At 34.0% G+C, this 24,275-nt stretch overlaps 1 protein-coding gene across 10 annotated transcripts in view; it reads left to right on the top strand.

Moving 5' to 3' along the window:
- LOC107165232 (limbic system-associated membrane protein-like) overlaps positions 1-23,689 on the top strand; it is a 475,565-nt gene extending 451,876 nt beyond the window's left edge. For all 10 annotated transcript variants that reach the window (XM_089227117.1, XM_089227118.1, XM_089227110.1 and 7 more), the window contains one exon: positions 20,484-23,689. In XM_089227117.1, coding sequence (XP_089083243.1) covers positions 20,484-20,587 — 104 coding nt within the window. In that variant the 3' untranslated portion in view covers positions 20,588-23,689. The remainder of the gene's footprint in view (positions 1-20,483) is intronic.
- Positions 23,690-24,275: the final 586 nt, after the last annotated feature.

Here is a 24,275-nt window from a genome sequence, read left to right as displayed (position 1 = left end):
CTCGGAAACATCTGCTGGTCACCTAAGCCCACGTGGTCCTTTACCCCGTTCGAAGAACGTGTAGAATCCAACGATTATAATATAACTGCTGTGCATGGCGTCTCCAAGAAAAGGGGCAATACGGGACCGTTGTCCTCCCCTCTAGAATTTTAGATTTGTTTTTCAAAGCGAAAATTCTCGAATAGCGCGTAGTAGTTTAAAGTCCGCGTGGGACGACACCTTAATAGGCATAGATGATTACAGCCACTTTTGAGAGCGAATAAAATATGAATATAATGCATGCCGTCGACGACGGTATTATTACTATTATTAATGGCATCCCGAGTAAAACACAATCTGTGGCTTTGCGGCGCCGACAAATTATTCATCGTCGCGTCCGTGTGTATAATATAATATATTAAGTACATACGTGTTATATTTCCGCGAAACGTCTCCTAGACACCTGCAGATTACCAATGCCAACGTGGTCCTCCACCCCCCCCCCCCCGTTCTCGGAGGACGCGATACCAGTGGACTTTGCACACTGAAACTTTCGAAGATGAATGAAAATATGAATAATTCACGCCTCAGGGCTCAGACAGTATTATTATTATTATTATTATTATTATTATTAATTATTAGATTAGTAGAAGCTGCAAGAAGCCTAAATGGCCCATAAACCAAAAAAAATTAAAATATTATTATCATTTTTATCGCGAATAAAACACGACCTACGCCTCTGCGACCGACAAGTTATTCATCGTCGCGTCCGTATAATATGATATATGTATTATAATATGTACCTACGTGCGTATAGGTAAAACGGTCCGATTTGATTTGTTTTCCTCGTGTTAGGTTTAGTCGCATAGATATCTTCTGCTGTGTTGTACCACGCGAACACTGCGCTGTTAAATTCATGGGCGTGTGCGAAAGACATATATTATCACACCAATATATATATATATATATATGGACTAATATTATATATACGCACAAGGGGCGTTCCTACCTGACACTTGTAACCCCCACCCCAGTGAAGGGGTTGTTTGTAATGTATGCGCAATAATTTCATATATCCGTTGTTGTCGACCCTCGTCGAGTATATACCGATATGTATATATAATATATATATATTATATATTGTAATATAATTGGCGGTGTCTGATGACGATGCGCAACTCAAATATTTGTGTTGGACCGCTAACACGTCCGGGCCCAGGAACTACTGCAGCCTACAGGATGTGCGAACGGGACTTAAACTACACGCGTGTATATATATATATTTATTTATTTACTTATACACAGATAAGTGTATATGTTAATATTATATAAACAAACGTTAAACGTACCTATATATTTATATATGCATATTGTATGTGCGTGGTGAACAATGGCACGAGAACGAGAAGGAAAGCTGCAGATATAATACACATATATGATATATGATATAACTATTATTATTATATAAATTATAAATATATATTTACACATCACAGCCGCTTTTTTCCGGCATCGTACATTATTGTTGTGGTGAAAATCCGCGAGAGGCGAATGAAAGCGGTCGCGATTAAATGAGACAGGCCAGTGATAAAAGGATCACGAAGCCTATTATTTTAATTCACACATAATATAATACCTATATTATTAATTATGACACTATGAACCAGAGTCGTGGACTGTGTAGGTAAAAATATTAATAATGAAACCGAAATTTACTATTGTGCAGCCGCCTGACACGATAATAGTCTTATAATATTATGATACCCAACTATTACTTACGCCAAACGATGTAAGCCAATTTAGGCAAAGCCAATTTCTTGAAATTATGTTTGACGGACTCTTTGATACACTATGCTGTTCTGCGTTGTCAAGTCTATTACACTCATGGTTCAGAAAATTGGTACATGTAGGCATAATCATATTCCTTACACGTGGACCGTACTTTGAAGCTCAAATCTTAAAACTCACTTTATTTTTATTTAAACTTTGTTAACAGTTAATTTCGACAATTAGGTATTAGTGAGAAAAACTTCAAACTGAAAAAAAATAAATAGTAATAAGATAAGTTGTTTACAAAAAAAAAATAAGTACAATTTAAATTAAAGCATCTGTATTTGAAAAAAAAAATTATATATGAGCTATGATATTTTTTGTTGGTCTGAGAGGATATTTTTGGTGTTAAAAAGGATGTTGGAGGAAATTAAAAGGAATAATAGGTGGTCAAGTTGGGGTGATAGACTGAGATAGTCGTATAATGTCACTAAAGGTCATTGTGGAGTATACAGAGGGAGTACCATTCGATGAAAGTTTGAAGGAATGAAAAGAAAATAGGGTGTGACTAAATCGAAGATGGAAAAACGCTTCCATGCTTTGCCTGGAAAAATTTAGGTTGTAAAAACAGGGCAGTGATAAGATGGTTGAGGAAATATTTCAGTACTAAATGGTGAAATGAGGAGAAAGTGACCCTCATGTTTAAGCCATAGGTTGGTAGTGTAAATCTAAAGGTTGGGGATGAAGTTGGAACATGGAAATTTTGAGCTCAGAGGAAATTTGAGAAATTCCGTAAGAAAGTATAAAAATTTTCTAATAGAGATTATAAGAGAAGAAAGATGAGGATTAAAAGCGTTAGAAGAGAATGCTTAAAGGCAAAAATAAGGTGAGTAAGTGGCGATGAGAAATTATTTGGTTATTGGAAAGATATAATATTGATAGAGCTTCGATTATAGCGAAGCATTCGGCGGTAAATGACGATGTAATGGTAAGAAGGTTATTCGAGGAAAAGATGTAAAACTCCGGTATGGAAAATGAATACCCAGTTGAATGAGAAAGAAACGAAGCCATCCGTAAAAATTATGATGAAAAGCGGGAAGGGTAAATTATAAATCCGAGAAAAATATTATTGACATAATTAGGTGGTGCGGATATTAGAAAATTACGTATATGATTTTGGAAGTCTTTGTATGGGTGGATTGAGGGGAAAAGTAATAGATATTGAGAATTAATTTCATATACAGGAAGCTTATTTGTTTTAATAATATATAATTACACGTATTTGCAAGAGAATATTCTGTCAAGCTAATAATAATCAAATAGCAATTACAATATGAGGTATATAATAAAACCACAGAGGAACATCATCGATATCAAAACAGAAGTGAACTGTAAGCATCATGTATTATACTTTTTATTGCCTATGTATGATTATTTACGTACTCATACGATGGTTAACAGTGTATGTAATTCTGTGCCGTATATTATGTTAATAAACGAGTAATATGACTATTGTTGAATAGTTAATTGTTAATAGTTAATTGTCTCCAATTGTTTCGAAATTTTCATTATATTCCGCGTAGGTATAGATTATTGTTATTATGATTATGATTATATATTATATTATGTTATATAATACAGGTATGACTCTGAATATTTGTAATTTTACAGCAGCAACGTCGTCATTTTCGTTTCATGACAGACTTATATATTTTTCTTTTTTTTACCCTGGGGAGGGGAGACCTGAGAGGTAAAAATAAAATTAACTGCAAAACGTTGTAAGCTATTTTCGTGACTAGACACACGATGATAACAAGGCCATCGCGTTATTATTGTAGACAACTTTTCGGGTTACACTGCACATTGTACATAATATTATATTATACAGTGCGGGCGTCGAACGCATTTTGCTCTGTAAAAACCTAAGCTATAAGACGATCAATATTGTTATTAATGGAGGGATCATGTGCGTGACGCGTATTATACTATGTGCATTGTGCAATATTGTGCATACTATATTTTTTTATACCATTAAGTATATATATAATATCCTGTGGCAGTTATTTTATACAGTGCAACGGGGATTTTGAGAAAATCGTATATACCGCCGGTGCATTTCCGGTTATTGCACGGTGTCCGTTTCGACTGCGGAGTATATCTGCGTCAAATGCACCAATGATGGGAAAATTGCAACGCCGATTATCACAAATATTATTATTATTATTGAGCTCGTCAGCCATTATAATCGAACATGCCAAATCGGAAATACGTTATAAATGTATAATACGGTGTACCGGAAGGGATACCGATGACGGTGACGACCCGTCACAAATAATAGTCTCAGCAGGTCGGCCGACAAGCACCCGCAGGCCATAATAATATTATTACTGCAGTCGTCGGCAGAAAAAATGCCACCTCCGTCGGTTTTTAACCCAACAACATCCTTAAATGATACTTAAAATGTCCAAAAAATTGTTTGACTTCTTAAACGTCTATAGGTAAACCATATAAACGAAACAAATAAAATTACACATAACACATGTTTGCAGCGCTTAGCCGACGACGGTGTAAAATTAGAGATGGGTAAAATACTTCGATGTTTTTTTCCGATATAACGATACTCAACATCGATGTTTTTATGTTAATGTATCGACCAATACATCGATGTTTTGTCCCGATGTCCGATGTTTTTTTTTCTTCGAAAACATATTTTTTTTAAATATATTCTTAGATTAAAATTTTTTGTAATATGTAAAACATCGATGTTTTTCCTTTAAATATCGATTTTTTTCTTATAACCATACCAATTTAAAACCATCGATATTTTTACAATAATTATTGATGTTAAAAAACATCAACGTTCAAAATAATTTGCCCATTTCTAGACTAATAATGTGTGAAACGGTGGGTGGTATACAGGAAGGAATGTCTCCTGGGCTACAGATAATAATTAAATTTCAGATTTAACTAAACCATTTCATGTTTATTTCTTTATGTAGATATATCCATTATATTTTACATAACCATACTCCGTGGCCCTGCGTAGTTTTAAAGTCAAAGACTTATAGGTACCTACACTAGCTAAGCTGTTCATTTTTTGATAGTCAATAATATTAATTATTTAACTTATGATTTAAATCGTACCTATATAACCACACCTAAAAACTAGATAGGAGGTTCTTAAAACTTCATCTATTATGTCCTTGCGATATCTCTTTCAGTGCTTGCTACTTTACATTTTTCATCAAACCATTTTTTAGTTTTTCTTCTTACTTCAAATCCCAGGACTTCTGTGGCCACCATTCTAACTGCGTTTTCAATCTCATTCCACATCTTATCTACGCTGTTTGTTCCCTCCATGAGACGAAAGGTTTCTTTTAATTTATTCTTGAACTGTCTTTTGATCTCTTGATTTTCTAGGTCGTCTATGTTGAACCTTTTAATAGTTACGGCTTTCCTTCGCCATTTCACTGACAAACAAAGTTTGAGTTTCGCTCTTACAATAAAATGGTCCAACATTGCGCTGCTACCTCTCAAGCTCCGAAAATCCATGATGCATCTTTTAAATCGTCTATCAGCTATAACAAGTTCTACTTGGTTCTTTATTTGTCCTGATGGCGAAACCCAGGTTTGTTTATGCATATCTTTATGTGGAAATGTTGTGCTACTTACTACCATATTTCTAGTCATTGCAAAATATACTAGTCTTGTACCATTATAAATTGAGAGTTGAGACTCTATGTAAACACCTCCTTCCCAACTGTTGGTCTGTGTATTATTTCCTGTTCTATTTTCGCATTCCGCCAGTAGCATTTTCACTTTGTTGCTCGGTATCAAGTCACACACATTATTCAAGTCTTCAGAGTATATAATTATTATTCTTAACCTCCTTCTCTTTGTCTTCAGTTGGAGCGTACCCATTAATTAATACCACGTTAAACCACCTGCATTCTACTTCAATATAGATGAATCTGCCATTTACTCCCTTAAAATTCTTGACTCTAGGTAATATCTTGCCATTCACAATGAAATCAACACCCAGCTGGTGTTCAGTACCCGCGGTATGGATTAGCTCAGTTTAACAGGCTTAGGATAATTCTGATGCTTTTTTCTAGATTCATACGTTTATCTTCAAAGCGATTTTACATTACAATGTTCTAAGTTTGTTGTAAAATTCTCTTAAATTACTCTTCATGATTATGAGCGTTGGTTACTTTTATTATTTTGTTTAATTTATTAACAATAACAATCGCATGGTATTTTTTATTAGTATATCTAAAATTTGAATATCTACTCATTTAAAACACGATATTTACTTAAATTTATAATTACCGATATTTTACTGAATAACTGAATCATAACTACTGAAACTGTACTAAAAGTAGTTAGGTACGAAAAATCTAAAATGATATAATCTACACCATCGGTTATAAAATAATATTGTTATCAAATATTTGATAGTTTGTATTGTAGTCTGTTGCGATACATTTATACATGTAACATGTATGTGAATCTCTCGTTGTGCGCAAACGAGTGATCTGTTTCAGGTAAACGACAAATTTCGTTGTGCACAAGCGAGCTGTCGATTAGGTAAAAAATTTTGAATGTGCCCATACAAGTCGCAGCGTTATGAAATAATGTGTAAATTCCAGTTTTTAAATATCCTTCTTAAATTACAATAATATCCAGATGATATCGTTCAAGTTCCAACATTTAATATAGCTTTCATCAAAAGTCTAGTGTCCAGACCTGTAGGTATAACATACGCACATTCCAAGTTTCAATCGTAAAATCCTTTAGCTCCACATTTTCATTCTAGGCGTATTATTTAGTTGTTTCGAAACTAAGACTTTTGACACTGTAGGGTAGTTAACCCTACGAGAAAGGTAGAACACGAATTAATGGAGGGCCCAACGGTAATTTGGGACTACAGGTTCGTTAAGCCCTTTACTCTATTCAGAATACCCCTGCGGGGGGCATTCAGATTTAACTGGTACAAACGATGTACAAACGATGTACATAACGTATGAAATCTAGTTGATAATTGAAATCCTCGAATCTAATTACGAATTTCTGTCAAAAACAATAGGCATAATTGATTTTATGTTTAAAGCTAAAGACGATTTTATTTTCCTAGTAAATTAAAATTATACATTTCAAAACGAGTTTGATACGAAAACAATATTTTACCGTAATTAATATATATATTTATATGTCGTTTGTAGTGCGGCTTCAAATAAAACTAACAACACGTTATTAATCATAGTTAAATATAGAAATGTGAGACATGAAAATAAGCATACTCGTAATAATAATTATGAAGTTCAGTATACAAATCAATAATTTTCAGCTCTAAGCCAATCAAAACACACCGACAGTATGAGCAAAATTCAAAAATCAGTAATTAATTTAACTGCTCCACAATAATATATCACGATTTCCACACACATGCTATTTCCAATCACTAAAATTGTTATGCTATTATGACCTCCTAAGTCCTAAATAATACATGTATCACCTCCTGTCCCGTCCCCGTCTTAAAGTCTCGTATACCTAATTAATTATTATTTTTGGAAATTCGCCAAGTATCTATGTAGACTAAAATCTCGCGACGATGTCTCGCGAAGTCGTCTGTAGGTTTTCTTCGGTCAGGAAACGTTTTCCAATGACAATTTAAGAGGGGGTAAATGTTTGCAGTCATCGAATATTAGGTAGGTATTTGCCATTTGGAAGTTATCCATAAATTCTCAATTGTAACCGCAATGACGATATTACATAAAATAATAATATTATCATCGTAAAATGTAACAATCACAATGACAGTCGTTAACAACCAAATATAGAAAGTGGAACAATACCTCACTCGTTTCGGGGTAAATCATTTGATATTGAAAATACAATTGATTTTGCACGTAATAATGTCCACCTATTATAAATAAATATAAAATTATATAATTTATATCACTATAATAGTGCCTGACATGTCTGTGTTATCGAGATCAGAATCATTCCACGCATATTTTTAACACATATTTAAAACTTTAATTTCTGCAAATAGTCAAAACAATGTATTATACATTACTAGTACACCAAGTACAGGGTGGAACATTTCAGTTCATCCCCATAAGCCTGATACGATGGCCTACTCTGTACAGGGATGAACTGTATTTTGTTCTAGGACATTTTGGCTTAAAGCCATATCGACGTGGGTACACAAGCAATAAAATATAATATAATGTTGAAACAACTACACCAAATAAAACCCGGTCGTACCACTTTGTTCGATTTTATTTTCTACCGTACCACTATAATAGTTATCGAGAAACTCAAAAAATAAATTTATGATATTATGTACTCTCAGAAAGTACCTATGTATATACTATATGGTACATAAGTTATCATTTTCCGTATCATCAATTTTTAAAAATGACAAACATCTAAATTCACCAATTCACTTATAGATATTAGTATATAAATTATGTTGCATAAAATTAAAGTTTTAATTTAATGTTTTGATAATACTAATAGATTTGATAGCTAATATTAGCAGCTCTTAACTAGGGTTTAGTTACACCAAAAAAAAATTAAATTTTCAAAACTGATTTTGGATAAAAAATATTAAAAATTCCCGTTTTACTTAATTTTTATTTTTTTGTTATTCTACTATTTTTTACATCATTATTGTAAAATCAATACAGCTCCGCTCAGAATTTAAAAATGTTTTTGATAATAATAATAAAACTTTAATTTATCTTGAAAATGCTGTTTTGTATTAGACTCGTATTACTTATTTAAAACAAATATTTTCAAAACCATCTATAGCTTTCGATATAATGACTATTGACTGATAGAACAATAATCTGATACATAATTTTGAGTGGACTGTCGTGTACGTATAGACCGTTTGTCGCCAGGGGGCGTCTAGACTCTAGACACAACGATAGCTATAATAATATAATATTAATATATATTATGAACTACGTCGTCGAAACGCAACGAAATTTATTACACAACCGAAACGTGAAAAGTCTTCCGACTGTTTAGCTATATTATAATATTTTTATTTTTATACTACCATACCGTTTTTGCAGACCAGTCCAAAATAAAATATATAAAACGCATCCTGGATGTCGAACGTGGCAAAATCACGATGATACGATGTAATATCTTACGAGTTACGACCTTCAGTGTTCCGATCGTGAATTTTTTCTCGTAAATGTATTTATTTTTTTCACATTTTTCGCTTTTTTTCTTCGCCCTTAAACTCACAATAATATTGTAATATTATAATAGCTGGCAAGGATTTTCACATCATATTTTAACAACGAACCTCATCGCTACAGTATAATATATAATTATATTTATCTGCGTCCCCATCGACCAGTCCCGACTAAACCAATATGGCGACATGTCAATAAATTAGAATAATAAAATGGTTTCAATGCAGTTTATTTGCCATTTCTTCGGACGGCGACAATAATGCGACTAGACAGAATTTTTTTTACATACATGGAAAATCTGACAACAAGTTTAAACAAAACCTCTTTAATTATTGATTTTCTTTTTAAAAAAGCATATTACCGATAGGTATATTATGTATTTATGTATATTACATTTAATGGGAACATCACAATGCTCGGCGGATCGATATAGGTACCTACTAATTACTATTTTCGAATCAGGTCAATGTGAAAAAAAAAATCATTTCATTCCGTCAATATTCCACTCGAATATACTTCTATTATAAATTATAATAATAATATATCGGTTCGTTCTTTTCACGTGGCTGATTGATAACATATGCGTTTCGTTTTCAATCACGAGTCCAAGGTATGACGGAACTTTAATACAAATGATTTGGAATTAAAAATAACAATAACAGTGTATTGCAATAATGATTTTTTTCCAATCGACAATTTAGAATAACTCCCATTTTTTCATAATAATTATATACATTCGTATTTTTCTATTCTACCGTCAAAATTAATGAGATGTCATATTTTACTTTTCGTAATAATGTATAATAATATCCTAATTGTAAAGAACGTAATGCGTTTTCTTGGAATTCATTTTCTATCAGTATTTTTATTTTTTGAACGGAAAATGTCATCCAAATTAATGTAAATACCTTAACGAATAATCTTAAGTAATTTCAGTTTAAAAATGTTGCCTAAACCGTTTTTTTTTTAATTTTAAATTTAAAAAAAAAAATTTAATACAGAAAATAATGATAAATAAGAATGGTTCAATCATTATTGACAATAAAAAGCCATTAAGAGTTTGGCGATACCATTATACTCATACCATAAAACTTTACTACAGCACTACACAGTATTTAAATATATTTTCATCTTAAAGAAAAATACTATGCCGACATATTATTTGTGTATTTATTATACTTGCACAGTTACACTGACAATTGCTCCCAAAAAAAGTTGTATTTTATTTAAAAAGTCAAACGGTATTCGTAATTTACAGGTCACTACAAAACTTTGACTTACGCCTTAAATCTATAAGGTAAGAACAACGATGACAATAATAATATTCTGCGTTCATCAAATTTAATTCCTAAAAATGTAAAACAACCGTCTATAAACATGATTAAGTACACCTGAAATTGTGACATTTCGTTTTTGGGCTTAACAATGTATGACTCTATTTTAAACATTTGGTTTCGAGCTAATAAAGCACTTATCTGTGAATAGAGAAAAGCATGACGCCTTTTATTTCACGTTTTTGGAACCATTAACGTCTAATCCAAATAATCCAATACATTTTAACTGTTAATAACCAGTGTCAACTCGTCAATAGAAAATAAGACATATTTCAATAGTGATATAATATTCAATTCAGTCGCGATAACTCGAAGTTAAAAGATGATAATAATTCGATTCGAGATAATATCTAACTAATTAATAGAGGAAGAATTTTCTAGGGGAATGAAAAAAATTCAAGTTTTCATGTTTTTCGAATTATCACGACTCGATTGTATGTTCATAAATAGTCGTATTGTTACTATTATTACTATACTTGTCAGACCTAGGAATCTTACCGAACAACTTATGTTCGAAAAAACTCTTCTGTAATATTCTATTATGTAACCATGTCATGCGTATATAATTTAAATTATTTCATTACCTATACATATAGCTACTAGATGTTATACACCTCTCATCATAAACATATTTTATTGATATGTCTATGATTATATAGGTTAGGTTGATTCGGATATTTTTAATTTGATATTATTATTATTCTAACGCTTCGCACGTTCCTCAGCAACACACTAACACTGAAATGTCATCTCATGTAGGAAACAAAATTATTCTGCTAGAGATGCTATACATAGTATAATATGCCTCATATTATAATGATTTCTGAGAGCAAATTAATATCTATGGTTCTTGAAAAACTTCCAGCACTTAAGTATAGGGGCCTACATATTATCATTCCATCGATCGAGTAAACCGTACCTACTTATATTTTATTATTCACACAATATTTTCTAGAAACAATTATTTGAAAATAAATACGATGAACAACATTTAACAGAGTAATTTTATGCGATAGATTTACAAATTTTTAGCTCAACATAATTGATGTCAATAGTTCATACATAAATCATAACATTTATATATATATATATATATTTTTATGATAAAAATAAAATAATTTGATAATATTATATGTATTACGTATTAAAATAGTACAACATTTTAACGTCAGTGCTTAATATGGTATATTATAAAATTATATATTTTAAGAAAATGCATAAAAAAATTCTTGAATTATCATGTTTGTAAAAACTCTATATAATTTTATATAAGTGGGCAAAAAGTTTAAAACAAAACAAACAATACAAAATAAAAATATATTCCCGCGAGTTGAATCTTATTCAATTACACAGTAAAAATGTGTAAATGATTTTAATTAATTAATTATTTTAAAAGCTAATATTCTTTAAATCGTTTTTTTTTTTTTTAATGAAAACCAGAGTAATTTACTTCCACCTCGGTGATTCATTTTGTAATCAAATAAACTCCTTAAATGTGTGAAACATAATTAAAAGTTTAAACACTATACGTAAAACGCATATCCATCTATTAATTCAGAATCTGTTTTATTTTATATAATTATTTTTATAAATTCCTAGAGTTTTTAAATATAGTTATGTGTTATTTTTTGACAAGTACAGACAATTAATTTAAAATAATTTTGACGATAAATATTTATTCCAGACGCGTTGAACAGATCTATAAAGTTTAAACCATTGCATACGTTTATCCGATATGATCCTTTTTTATAAAAAAATTGTATATGTCCCTTACAGACAATTTGAATTCCATGACATTCAGTAAGTAGTGAGCAATAATAATATCAATTACCTGTACTGTTGATTGGTTCAATGAGCTATTGGTACATCATGCTTTTCTAAATATTATGATATTTATGAGTGCAATCTTGAACATATAGTATTATCCATATCTAAATCTATGACCAATAATCATATAAAATCATACGACTAAGTCCAATTTCCAGCAAATAACATTTTATTCCTTCAAAAATCATAAAAGTTGGTGTGTGTTTTTTTTTATGATATCACATAATAGTAAAACTAATAACTTATCGAATAGTTCAGAGTATAAATTTTAACCAGGTAACTAAATTACACTTCCTATTACATAAATATCGTTGAGTAACAACAAGCATATGTTTTTAATCAGAGTGATTATGACACAGTATTAGACTTAAATTAAACTATATATTAACGGTTAATCAATAATTAATTAAAATTACATTTAAGAATCGATTACTCCTATTAAGGGGGGGGGGGTACATTTTTTTTTTTTTGAACAAAATCAACATAGTCATTTCATGCGGAACAGTAACATAGTTAAAACAATGTATATATATATATAGACAAATATAACAATATAACAATATAACTTCCATATACCTAATGGCAAACGGAAAAATAAAACAAACAAACAAAGAAAATAGATGAACAAGTAAAATACAAAACAATGTATGAAATTGTATTACCAAACCATTAAGGCGGAGAACACAGGTGTCAGTCACGGTCAGGAACAATAATGCCGCATCACCTTGACACTGACTTTCATACATTGTTGCTATACAAGGTACTTAAGAGGATCAGGAATCATTAACAGGAAGGGGAACTACCTTATTCACTACAGGTCTAGTGACGAGGCCCTGAGTAGTCATAATTTTAACCACCCTTACCACCCCATCTGGACCTGGAAGGAGTTCATGAACTCGTCCCAGTTTCCAAACAAGTGGAGAAGAAGATGGGTCTTTGAGTATGACCAATTCTCCCAAATTGATGTTTTCCTGGTCAACTACCCAACGGCCCCGCATCTGTAAGGAGTGCAGATACTCATTAGGCCATCTGCGCCAATAAGCCTGGAATAGCTGATGGAGGAGCTTCCAACGCTGTCTAAGGTTAGTCGAACTGACTGGAACCTCAGCCTCAGGCACAGCGGTTGACCAATCAAATGCCCAGGTGTTAAACATTCCAGATCATTAGGATCACTAGACATAGTTGTAAGTGGCCTAGAATTTAAGGCTGACTCCACCCTACACAAAATTGTCACAAACTCCTCTAAGGTCAAAACCTGGTTACCTACTACCCGGACTAACAAGTGCTTGGTCGAGCGGACCGCGGCCTCCCAAAGACCCCTAAAATGAGGAGCACTAGGCGGGTTGAAGTGCCACGAACAAACCGATGATGAACTGATCTGTTCTCGGTTTTTCGGATCATTAACGAGGTTAGACAATTTTCTAGCTACCCCCACAAAGTTTGTCCCACAGTCTGAATACACAGAGGTGGGTAACCCTCTTCGTGAGACAAACCTGTCGAAAGCTGCTAAAAAGGCATCCGTGGTCAAATCAGTAACCACCTCAAGGTGAACTGCCTTGATGGTCATACATACAAATACAGCAATATAGATCTTATATTGCCGTGCTTTGCGTAGACTAGTTTCTGCCATGGTTAAGGGCCCGGCATAGTCGATTCCTACACAGCTAAAAGGTCGACTCTGTTGCACTCTAATGCAGGCAAATCAGACATGATCGGTTGAGGATTTCGAGCAGATAACTTGGTACATGTTATGCACTGCCATGCAGCATGGCGAATAACTTGGCGGTCCCCAATGATCCAGAATTGTCTGCATATCAGAGCTGACATGAGACGATAACCAGCATGACACGCATACAAATGCCAATGCCTAGCTATGAGCAACGATAAGTATGAATCCTTCGATAATAACATCGGGAACTTGCGTCGATCTGACAGCAGAGAGTGCCGAAGTCGCCCTCCTACACGAATGACACCTTCAGGATCTATGAATGGTGCTAATCGGACCAACAGCCGTGAGGAGGCTACCTGTCCTGATGACAACTCTCGATGCAGCTGCGGAAAAGAGTGCAACTGGCTTGACCGGACAACCATCACGAGAGCTGCGTGATATTGTGTGCTTGAAAAGAATTCTTCAACGGGTAACTTCAGACATCTTTTGATGAAGCGACGCATCCGCATGACTATTCGCAACAGACGGTGAAAGGATGAACACCTGGAAAACCACTCATTAGGCTCCCCCATGAGATCAACAACACAAGACACAACTTCCTTAACTTTCTGGAGCTGTTCCGGAGAAATCAGCGATACTTTAGATGACCAATTCTCACCGAACTGGTGGAGAAAGGAAGGACCTGTCCAATAGAGACTAAAGTGAGCTAATTCACGTGGAAGTAGACCCCGAGAACCACAGTCAGCTGGGTTATATATCTGAGCTAATATGAAACCAACGACATGAAGGGAGCAACTTGTGAATTTGAAAAAGTCGATTCGACACAACCACCTTGTATGCCACCTGAGGGGTGTTTAACCAAGACAGCACCACAGAAGAATCCGACCAAGCAAGGACATTATGGATCTGGATTTGAGCTGACAAGGTGTTGTAGATACGGTTCATCCAGCGAGCAAGCAAGCCTGCATCACACAGTTCCAGACGAGGAATTGTGGTGGATGTTGTAGGTGCTAACTTTGTCTTACAACCCAGTAAGTAGACTGTAACTTGGCGGGATGGGTCCGTGACTCGAAGATAGACAATCGCTGCAAAACCCTTGACGGATGCGTCACAGAAGCCACATAAGTCGAACTGACAACCTGACTGTACTCCTACAAACTGAGGGACACGTATCAAGGATAAATGCTGAAGGTCACTGACAAATTTGGCCCAACACCGCTCAATCTATGGAGGTAACTGATCGTCCCAAGATACACCGGTCTTCCACACACATTGCATCAGATGCTTGGCATAGAATATTACCGGAGCCAACAAACCAAGAGGATCGAAAATCCGAGCTATGGTTGACAACATGCTACGCTTGGATGAAACAAATTTGGCCAAACTGACATCATAGTTGAAGGTGTCTTCCCGAGGATCCCACTTCAACCCCAACACCAGAACCTGCAACGACGCATTATCATTAAAAGGGAGAGGGCCAACTGCCTGATCTTCTGTGGGAACGTTCTTAAAAAATTCAGGTGAGTTGCTGGACCATTTTTTTAACTCCAAGCCGAACTGGCTGAGGAGAGAAATGAGTTCATACTGTGGCGTTAAGGCATTATCAACAGTATCTGCTCCTGTGCAGATGTCATCTACATAGGTCTGCTGCAGGAGAGCTGCCTGGACTCGTGGAAATTGTTGGCCATATGTGAAATGTCGTTTAAAGATCGTGACACTCATAGCCAGAGCAAAAAAATAATTTATAATGTTTATAACTTTATTAAAATGCTGTTGGAGAAAAAAATTTGACACCAGACTTTTACAAAAGTAGCCAAAAAGTCGCTGCTGAAGCTTGTGGCGTTTCATATATAACGCTGAAGCGTATTTGTGTAGAAGCCAAAAAATCTACAGAGCAGAATGTTGAGGAAGGACCATCTTTTAAATCGCCACGAAAATTATATAAGCGTCAAAAGAAATGTTCGGAAATGGATGATTTTGATGCTGACGTAGTTCGTCGAACGGTACATTCGTTTTACGATAAAGGTGAATATCCAACTGCTTTATTAATCTTAAACGAACTTAAAAAAAAAAATGCCAAATTATGAGGGATCCGTTTGGTCAGTCAGAAGGCTTTTAAAAAACTTGAATTCTTCATTTAAAAAATGTAATGATGGTCGAAAAATGCTATTAGAACGAAATGATATTGTTGCTTTACGTTTTAAATTTTTACGTAACATTTGTACACTTCGACAAATGAAAGATTGTCGACCAATGATTTACCTAGATGAAACCTGGGTAAATCAGAATCATTCACGATCTCATATTTGGCAAAATAACGAAGGGACAGAAGGGTTAAAAGTACCAATCGGTAAAGGAGGTCGTCTAATTATTACACACGCTGGGTCATCTCGATACGGGTTCATTGAAGGGTCAAAATTAGTTTTAAAATGTCAAGCGAAAAATTCTACTGACTATCATTCGTCATGTTAAAGCTACTTCCCGAACCATGCGTTATTATTATGGATAACGCATCATATCATTCCACGTATATTAACAACTACCCAAAATGTAATGCACGGAAAGCTGATGTGCCGAATTGGCTGGAAAATCAAAGCATTAATTTTTCATCACTAGAAACATTACCTGAATTGCGTGAACGACTTAAATTGCTAATACCGTCGTTTAAAAGGTACGAGTTAGACGATATCGCGAGTTCGATGGACCATGAAGTAATTCGGCTACCACCGTATCACTGCCAGTATAACCCTATCGAACTCATATGGGCGCAAGTCAAAAGTGAAGTGGCAAAGAAAAATAACACTTTTAAAATGGTGGACGTCGAAAGACTTACAAACGAGGCGTTGGATTCGGTATCAAAAAGTGACTGGGAGAAATGTGTTGAACATGATGAGAAGATTCAAAATGAAGATTACGAAAAGGATATATTGAGAGACAATTTGACGGAGCCAATGATTTTAACATTTGCATCTGATGACAGTGATTTCAGTACTGACGGAGACAGCGAAAACGGCGTTGAAGAACTAGAATAAAAATTATTATTTCATTATTATATTATACTTGTATTTTATTTATTATTAACTGTTAAAAATATTGTACTTTTTTTTACATTATGTACATTATTTATTTGTTCGTATCTTATTAAAAAATGAATTATAACAAAATAACCATGTTATTAAATTCTGATAAATGTATGAAAATATTTCAAAAAAGGCGGGCTTTTAGTTTGCTAATTTGATAACCACTTTGGAAAAACAGCCGCTTGGCGCGTGACGGGCAGCGATCATTTTTCCTGCTGGAGCTTAGGACCGATGAAAATGGCTTCGTTTAACGAGATGTTGGATGACGGTCGATCTGACGCGTCAAACACCACACGCAATTTTATCTTGTCCCCATCCCTCTTGTGTACGGCATGGTGTGGTATGAAGTAGGTACCCGGAGTCTCAGCCACTGACGTATGTCCCAGTGCTTCATAGTCAACCATAAATTGCTTATAAGCCTCGTATAGTGGTTTGTCGCGTATGAGCTTACGCTCCAAACGTTCAAAGCGGGCCACTGCTAGTGGACGAGAGCCTGAAAAGGTATCTACAGTAGGTGGTATACGGAACGGAAGTGGAACAACAAAACGACCCGAACAGTCATGGTAAGATTCCATAGTAAATATCTCCTCACACTTGCCCTCCTCTGTAGCAGACAGTGGAACTTCCTCGGGTTCTTCGACCTGTCAGAATTTCTCAACCAATGACCCAAGAGATGTGGTAAGTAGAGAAGTTACTGATGATTGATGATGTTGGTTAGAGAGTAAATGATGATCAATTGGTCCGAGCAAGATCCATCCAAAAATTGTGTCAAATGCTGTCGGAAGTCCTGGGCCCAATTCTTCACGCTTACTGCGAAGCACCTGGGGAAAGACATCAGCACCCAACAACAGTTCGACCGGAGCGGGAGAATCAAACTGTGGATCGGCCAGAACTAGGTGGGAGCATTGATTCCTAACAGCGAGCGGCAAATAGACTGATGGCATAACACCAGTAATAGTGGGTAATTTCCAAGCATAGAGCTCCAAAATTTGATTTTTTTTAAGAGACTGGATGCCGAGCTGCACCCGGCCATAAATGGACTGGACTAACTGCCCTGCCAAACCAGCAACTGGAATTCTCCAGGGTTCCTGGCGAAGATCTAACCGTCTCACACATGAAATGGTAATGATGCTTATCTGGGAAGCTGGGTCTACCAAAGCCCGAACTGGCTGCAGGCATCCTGCCACATCCTTAACATTGACTGTAGCTGTACTCAAAACAACTGATCTGAAGCTTTGAGTACTGACTAGAGACACTGCAGGTGACTTAGGAGTTTTGGCATGAGAATTATCTCTATGTAACATATGGTTATGACGTCCATGACACATAGAACAAGACGCCTTACACTTGCTGGCCCAGTGGTTACTACGTAATGATACGGAGCTGCAAAGGCGATGATGTGGAGCTGCAACAGGCGTCGATATGGTGCTGAACTGCAAGCGTTGACGGTGATGGTGAGCTGCTACTTGTAGACGGAAGCCAGCAATAATGGTGCTCCCACGACGAGCTGTCAAATGGATTGCCAAGATCACACGTCGAACTCACGCGGAATACAGCCGGTATAGCTTGAGCTGCACGTAGTTGTTAATAAGAAAAACCGAACAAAATAAGAAAGACACCGAACATGTGCTTTTAAGCTGATCATAAAGACATAGTTTTTAATATCACAGAGGAACATGCATATCATGTGACATGTATTGGCAACGGTTATACGAAAAGAGAAATAGCAGCGTCTCTTCAAAACCAATGGAGTGTGATAAGAAATGTGATAAAGCTTATACCAAGGGGAATACCAGGTATCTATCAGTGACACCAACACGAAATAAGTTACGTCAGTGATGCCATGCTAGCGGCACTCGTCGCTACGCTCCTCGGCGCCGTCGCTCCGCTCCGCTGATCGAAAATATCCCTCGACTTGCTGTTCAAAACCACCTCAAGTTGGTCACATGGTAACCACAGGGTAACCGCCGCATAATAACTCTTATCACTCCGGGAGAACTGGGGTATCACCACGACGCCACTAGCGGCGGCGCAGACGACGGCAACAGCTCTGTCAGTGTCGCCAACATTCCGAGCTGGAAGTCGTGGCGAGCGATGGGGCGCGAACAGACATTATATAAATTGTAGTTTATTTTTTAGAGGTTTTTAAAATTAATTGCATGATCATGTAAAACCTTTTTTCTCTAAAATTAATTGGAAAACAAAATTAATTTTTTTAATCCATTTAAAAGAGGTGAAACTAATTTTTAACAATACGTTGATTTTGAATTAAAAACCATGAATATGAATACAATATAAATATATAATATACTGACATGTTTAATACTTACCTTATTGAGATGATGTTATTGTTATTGTTATTGTTATTTATGTGTACCTAATATAATAATATCCTGTGAAATATTATATAAATATGAACCTTAATTGGTAAGTACCTACTTATAACACGCTTTTCCAGATTAATCAAATACTAAAGATACTTGATAACAGAAAATCCAATATTCAATGCATGCATAAATATTTATTGTACTAGGCAAACATAATTTAACACTGTACCGATAATTAAATTGTAATTATTTGTGCATATTAAAATACATTAGGTACAGAAAATGAGTTTAAAAAAGAGAATTAAGAAGTGACTACTGCTCCCATCACTGAAAATAACGATCACGACACTATTAGGTATAAACGAGTTACTATATTGTTGACACCGTACGATATGAAACGGTCGTTTATTTCAAAATAAGTAATAGCAGTTACTTCCACGGCGTGAACTCGAGTCCAAAATTGTATACGATACATATAGGGATGACAATATAAGTACCATTCAAAAAACTATACACGTATCTACCGATAACGCATTTGATTTATAGAAAACATTTTTTTTTTTTACCGTTTCGACTCGAATTTAGTCGATAAAAGTGTATTTGTATATTTTCATGTGTATCTGCGCTTACAATATTATTAAAATTTCGTTTTTTTTTTTTTGTAAATAATTTTATACTTGCTACGTCGCTGTATATCAATTGTTGAACTGCTAAAAAAAAGTACTATAAACATCATTAATATAGATGAGTTTGTTAGTAAAATTTAAAATTAAAATTAAACATTAAACATTAAAATTATACAATGAAACAAAAACAAAATTGTTTTGATACTAAAGAATGGAGTTTATTAATTAAAACTACCTATAGGTATCTCCGTCCATCTAATAAACGGTATTGGAATATAAAAGTATACCAAATCGAAATTGTTAAATAGGTATCTAAGACCTAACTATAACTATTAGAGTATAAATCTCTGCCTCCAACAATCACAACATCGATGATGTACAATATAATACTATTATAACGCAATTATAATATTATATAATATTTGCTATCAATGGCGTGGCAAAGAGTAATTTCAGAGGCAATTGCCTCTGGGATTTTTCAAATATTGGGGGGTGGGTATCAAGGATTGTACTTTTTTACATGCAAATACATGTGGGGTGGGTCATCTATATGGGGGGTTGCCTCTGGAATATTTTTAGTTCACCACGCCACTGTTTGCTATTAGTGTTGTTTTTATTTTCGTTAACTTACGATTTCGTATGTGTTCGCAGGAGAACAACCGGCAGCGGTACACGACGGTAATTCAGGTCCTCTGGTGTGCTGTGTAGCCGGCTGGTGGCTGCTGACCCTTTGCTGTCTGGTGCTGTCCAGCTGATTTCCAGGGCTCGTGTAGACAATGACGGGTCATCGTCTGAAACAACTGCACTGAAGCGATCAAGTCGCATTATTTTTATGCACGTCGATATCCGAACATCAATCATTATCAATATCATATTAGACTGCATTGTGACGAAACGTTTCTGATGCCGATGTGCGACCGACAACTGCACCACCACCACTCGTTTTACAAAAATACGAAACTTTGAAATGTTTTAATATCGTTTTGTTGTGTACATCGTAATAGTACATAACATATATAAATATAAATATTTACGAGCATAATATACTGCAGTGGCGTAGCCAGAGGTAGGGGTGGGTGTTTAACATCCCCTACCCCTGATACCTACATTTATTATTTATACTACAAAATCTTATTATAATTTATACTAATTACCTCCCTCAATCTCATAACCTGGCTACGCCATTGGATATGTGTCAAGAGTGTCTCAATATATATCTGTGTGCAAGAAGTTATACTATATAGGTATTTATCTATATGACGTAGGTATGTTGGTTTGTGCATAATAATGGGGGATGGGAGTAAATTTTTTTTTCACGCCGTCGCACATTTTCGACGGCGACAACGATTACAGTTATTGTATAATATAATGTATATATATATATATATTGTAATAATGTAATATCAACCCCGCAGTCGTTCTGCAATATAGTCACAGTACACATACTCAACACCCTAAACGCCTTCGAGTGTTCGCGCATTGAAAAAAGAAATCAAAATGTAATACCTACACAATATACCTACATATACATACAAATATAATATTATGTATACAATGGTCGAACACAAAAAATTAGAACAACATATTATACGTGTCGACACTTATACACATGACGTGAATTGAAGGGTATTCGTTGGAGTATCGTATTTTATCTACATTTTACTCTAGTCCCCAAAAATATATCACACGTGAAAATTCTTACGACTTTATAATGGAATCTACTAAATATGACATATATATACGACCTATCTATAGTACACGTAAAAAACGCAACGATGATGATGTTTTATCGCCAAATTATCGATTTATCTCGACTCCGTAACTATAGCATAGAACAATAGACTATAGGTACCTATTAAAACTATTCACTCGCAGTTTATCGTTAATTTCAAAGCCTCGTTCTTACATTTGACAGTATAATCTATTATGAAGCTGATAAAGTGATAACATAATCCTCCTGATTCCAATTTGAAAATATTTTTTCTCATGTCATAAAATAGAGGGTTTACATTTTTGTTCTTAAAATAACGATTACAATTTTAAGATTAGGTGAATACTCAATGGTATCTACAAAGTAATCTAGTCATTATATGAAATAAGAATAATTTAGTTATATAATTTTACGTATCATATAGTTTTTAGATCGTTGGATGTCATAATTAAAAAAAATCCATGAAACCCATCGTTTCAACATTTAATAGGTAGGTACATAGATTGTCTACCGTTAGATAAGTACCTATACGAATAGTACAATGCAATAGGATGGTAACTCGTGTAATTTATGTGACCTACGTGATTTTGATATTTTCGTTTTAGGTCTACTTCACAAACAAACAGTGTATCCCATCCCTTTAATGTTGTCATTCTTTGTATCTAGACACACTCTGTATACTCTTTCAAGGGCGCCGCAAGGGGGTGCAATTGCAGCCCCCTGGCTTTAAAAAAAAAAAATGTTATGGTATTGAAAAGATTTTTTTTGCATAATTATCAAATAAAAACTTTGTATCCGATGAAAAAACAAAAATAACTTTAAAAAAAATAATTCTACGTATTTAACTAAAATAATTTAAACATTATATTTACACATCAAAGTATACTATGCATGATGCACAACCCCCCTGTCAAAATTCATGGCGGCGCTTACTCGTTTAATAATATTAGCTGAAGCACCGTATGCTGCAAAGTTTTACGGTACCTATCCCTTATTAGGATTATCAATTTCTGACAAGTAAATGCCTTTCCCGAAGGGTATACCCACTTAATACAAAATCCCAAAAAATATCCAATCACTACCTACCACTTTTTAAGATTCGATATGCTGGAAAAAAAAATTATAAACTAAGTATGAAACAAAAATCGTTTTGACGATTTGTCGTAATTATTATGTATTATATAATACCTAATTAACATTGTAAATACTATAATCGTATTAAAATTGTTTATGTTTATTATTATTTTTAATTATACAAAAATATTGAACACAATCGGCTGTAAAAATGTGCAAACATTATTATATCCTTTCAATTAAATGTGTAAATCTTACCCCATGTGGCCATGTACCTATATAATATATCGCTGTTTAATATTCGGAGTTTGTTTTAATTTACAACAATAATATAGGTATATCTTTAACATTATATTTTTATTACGGTTCTTTGTCAGTAAAATAACGTGTTCGAATAAACTAAAAATAATAATACCTACACTTTACAATTCATCAATACAAGTTAAGATTTACTTATTTATATATATATATATGTATATTTTTTTTACGTTAGTTTTATCAAATTATTCTGTACGAGTATAAATATAATTGAAAATGCCCTGTAGGGGACATTTACCATCGTTTTTTATTTTCCTCTTACATCAATATAAGTGCTATCCACTTGAATGTTAATAATCTTATTCATCTCTTTTGTGTATAAAAAACTAAAGTAGTTGGTTGAAACTAAGTAGAATAACGATATCAAAATATAGTACCCATACGATAGACAGAATATGTACAGACAGACACATGTCTGTCCAGTGTTCGTCCATACAGATACCTACAAAGAGAAAATGTATGCATGCCTACAGTTCATACAAAAATGTTATAACCTTATAAATAATGTATGTTTAATATTGATTTAATATACTATATTTCTAAATATTATTTGTGTAAATAAGCCAATTGTATTTGGTTATAAAGTTGTTATATTATCCTATTTTTTTTTTTTTTTTTTTACTTAAAAATTAATCAAACTTACTAAAACGGTAAAAACGTGGTGAGTTGTTATAAATATTATTACTTTGGAAAAAGAGTTGATTAAAATATTATTGTTATTTAAGTTAAAAAAAATATATATGTAAAATTATGATATTGTATTTAATTTTGTTTATCGAAAACATATTGCATGGTCCTACCTATATACCTAATAGTCCTAATTTACACCTTCCACATAATATTATGAATACAGATTTTTACAGGGCAAGTATATTATATAGTTATAATCTTATAATTTAACAAGCGCCATATTGTTGCTTCTATCATTAATTTTTTAAGTGCAATTTGCACTTAACCCTATTTGTTTAGTAAGTTAGGTATTCTATTATTATGCCATCTAAGCATTGTTCAATGCCAATATAAATTCCTTGTTTTTGAACAAGAATTTTTATCATGCAAATTTTTAAACCGGTTATTTTAGATTCTGAGCGGAGCGATGAATGTATTGATTTTATCATGATGTGTGTATTTTTTTTTTTTTGTATCTGTCATCACGTTTTGGGGCAGTAAAAGTGCTCCGATTTTTGACTTCAGTACCTCGTTCGATCAGAAAGTAAATCTATATAGTTGCTACTTTGGGAGGTCAAAAGTAAAAAATTCTTAATACTTTTCTAAATAATCGTGAAAAACCAACTAAAAATTAAGGGAAAAACGGGAAATTTTACGCACAATCAGTTTTC

Source organism: Diuraphis noxia, unplaced genomic scaffold, assembly GCF_037042655.1.
Source record: "Diuraphis noxia isolate RWA-SAM2 unplaced genomic scaffold, SU_Dnox_SAM2 contig0004, whole genome shotgun sequence".
In the NCBI taxonomy this organism is placed as follows: domain Eukaryota; kingdom Metazoa; phylum Arthropoda; class Insecta; order Hemiptera; family Aphididae; genus Diuraphis; species Diuraphis noxia.
This window is presented reverse-complemented; position numbering and strand designations above follow the sequence as displayed.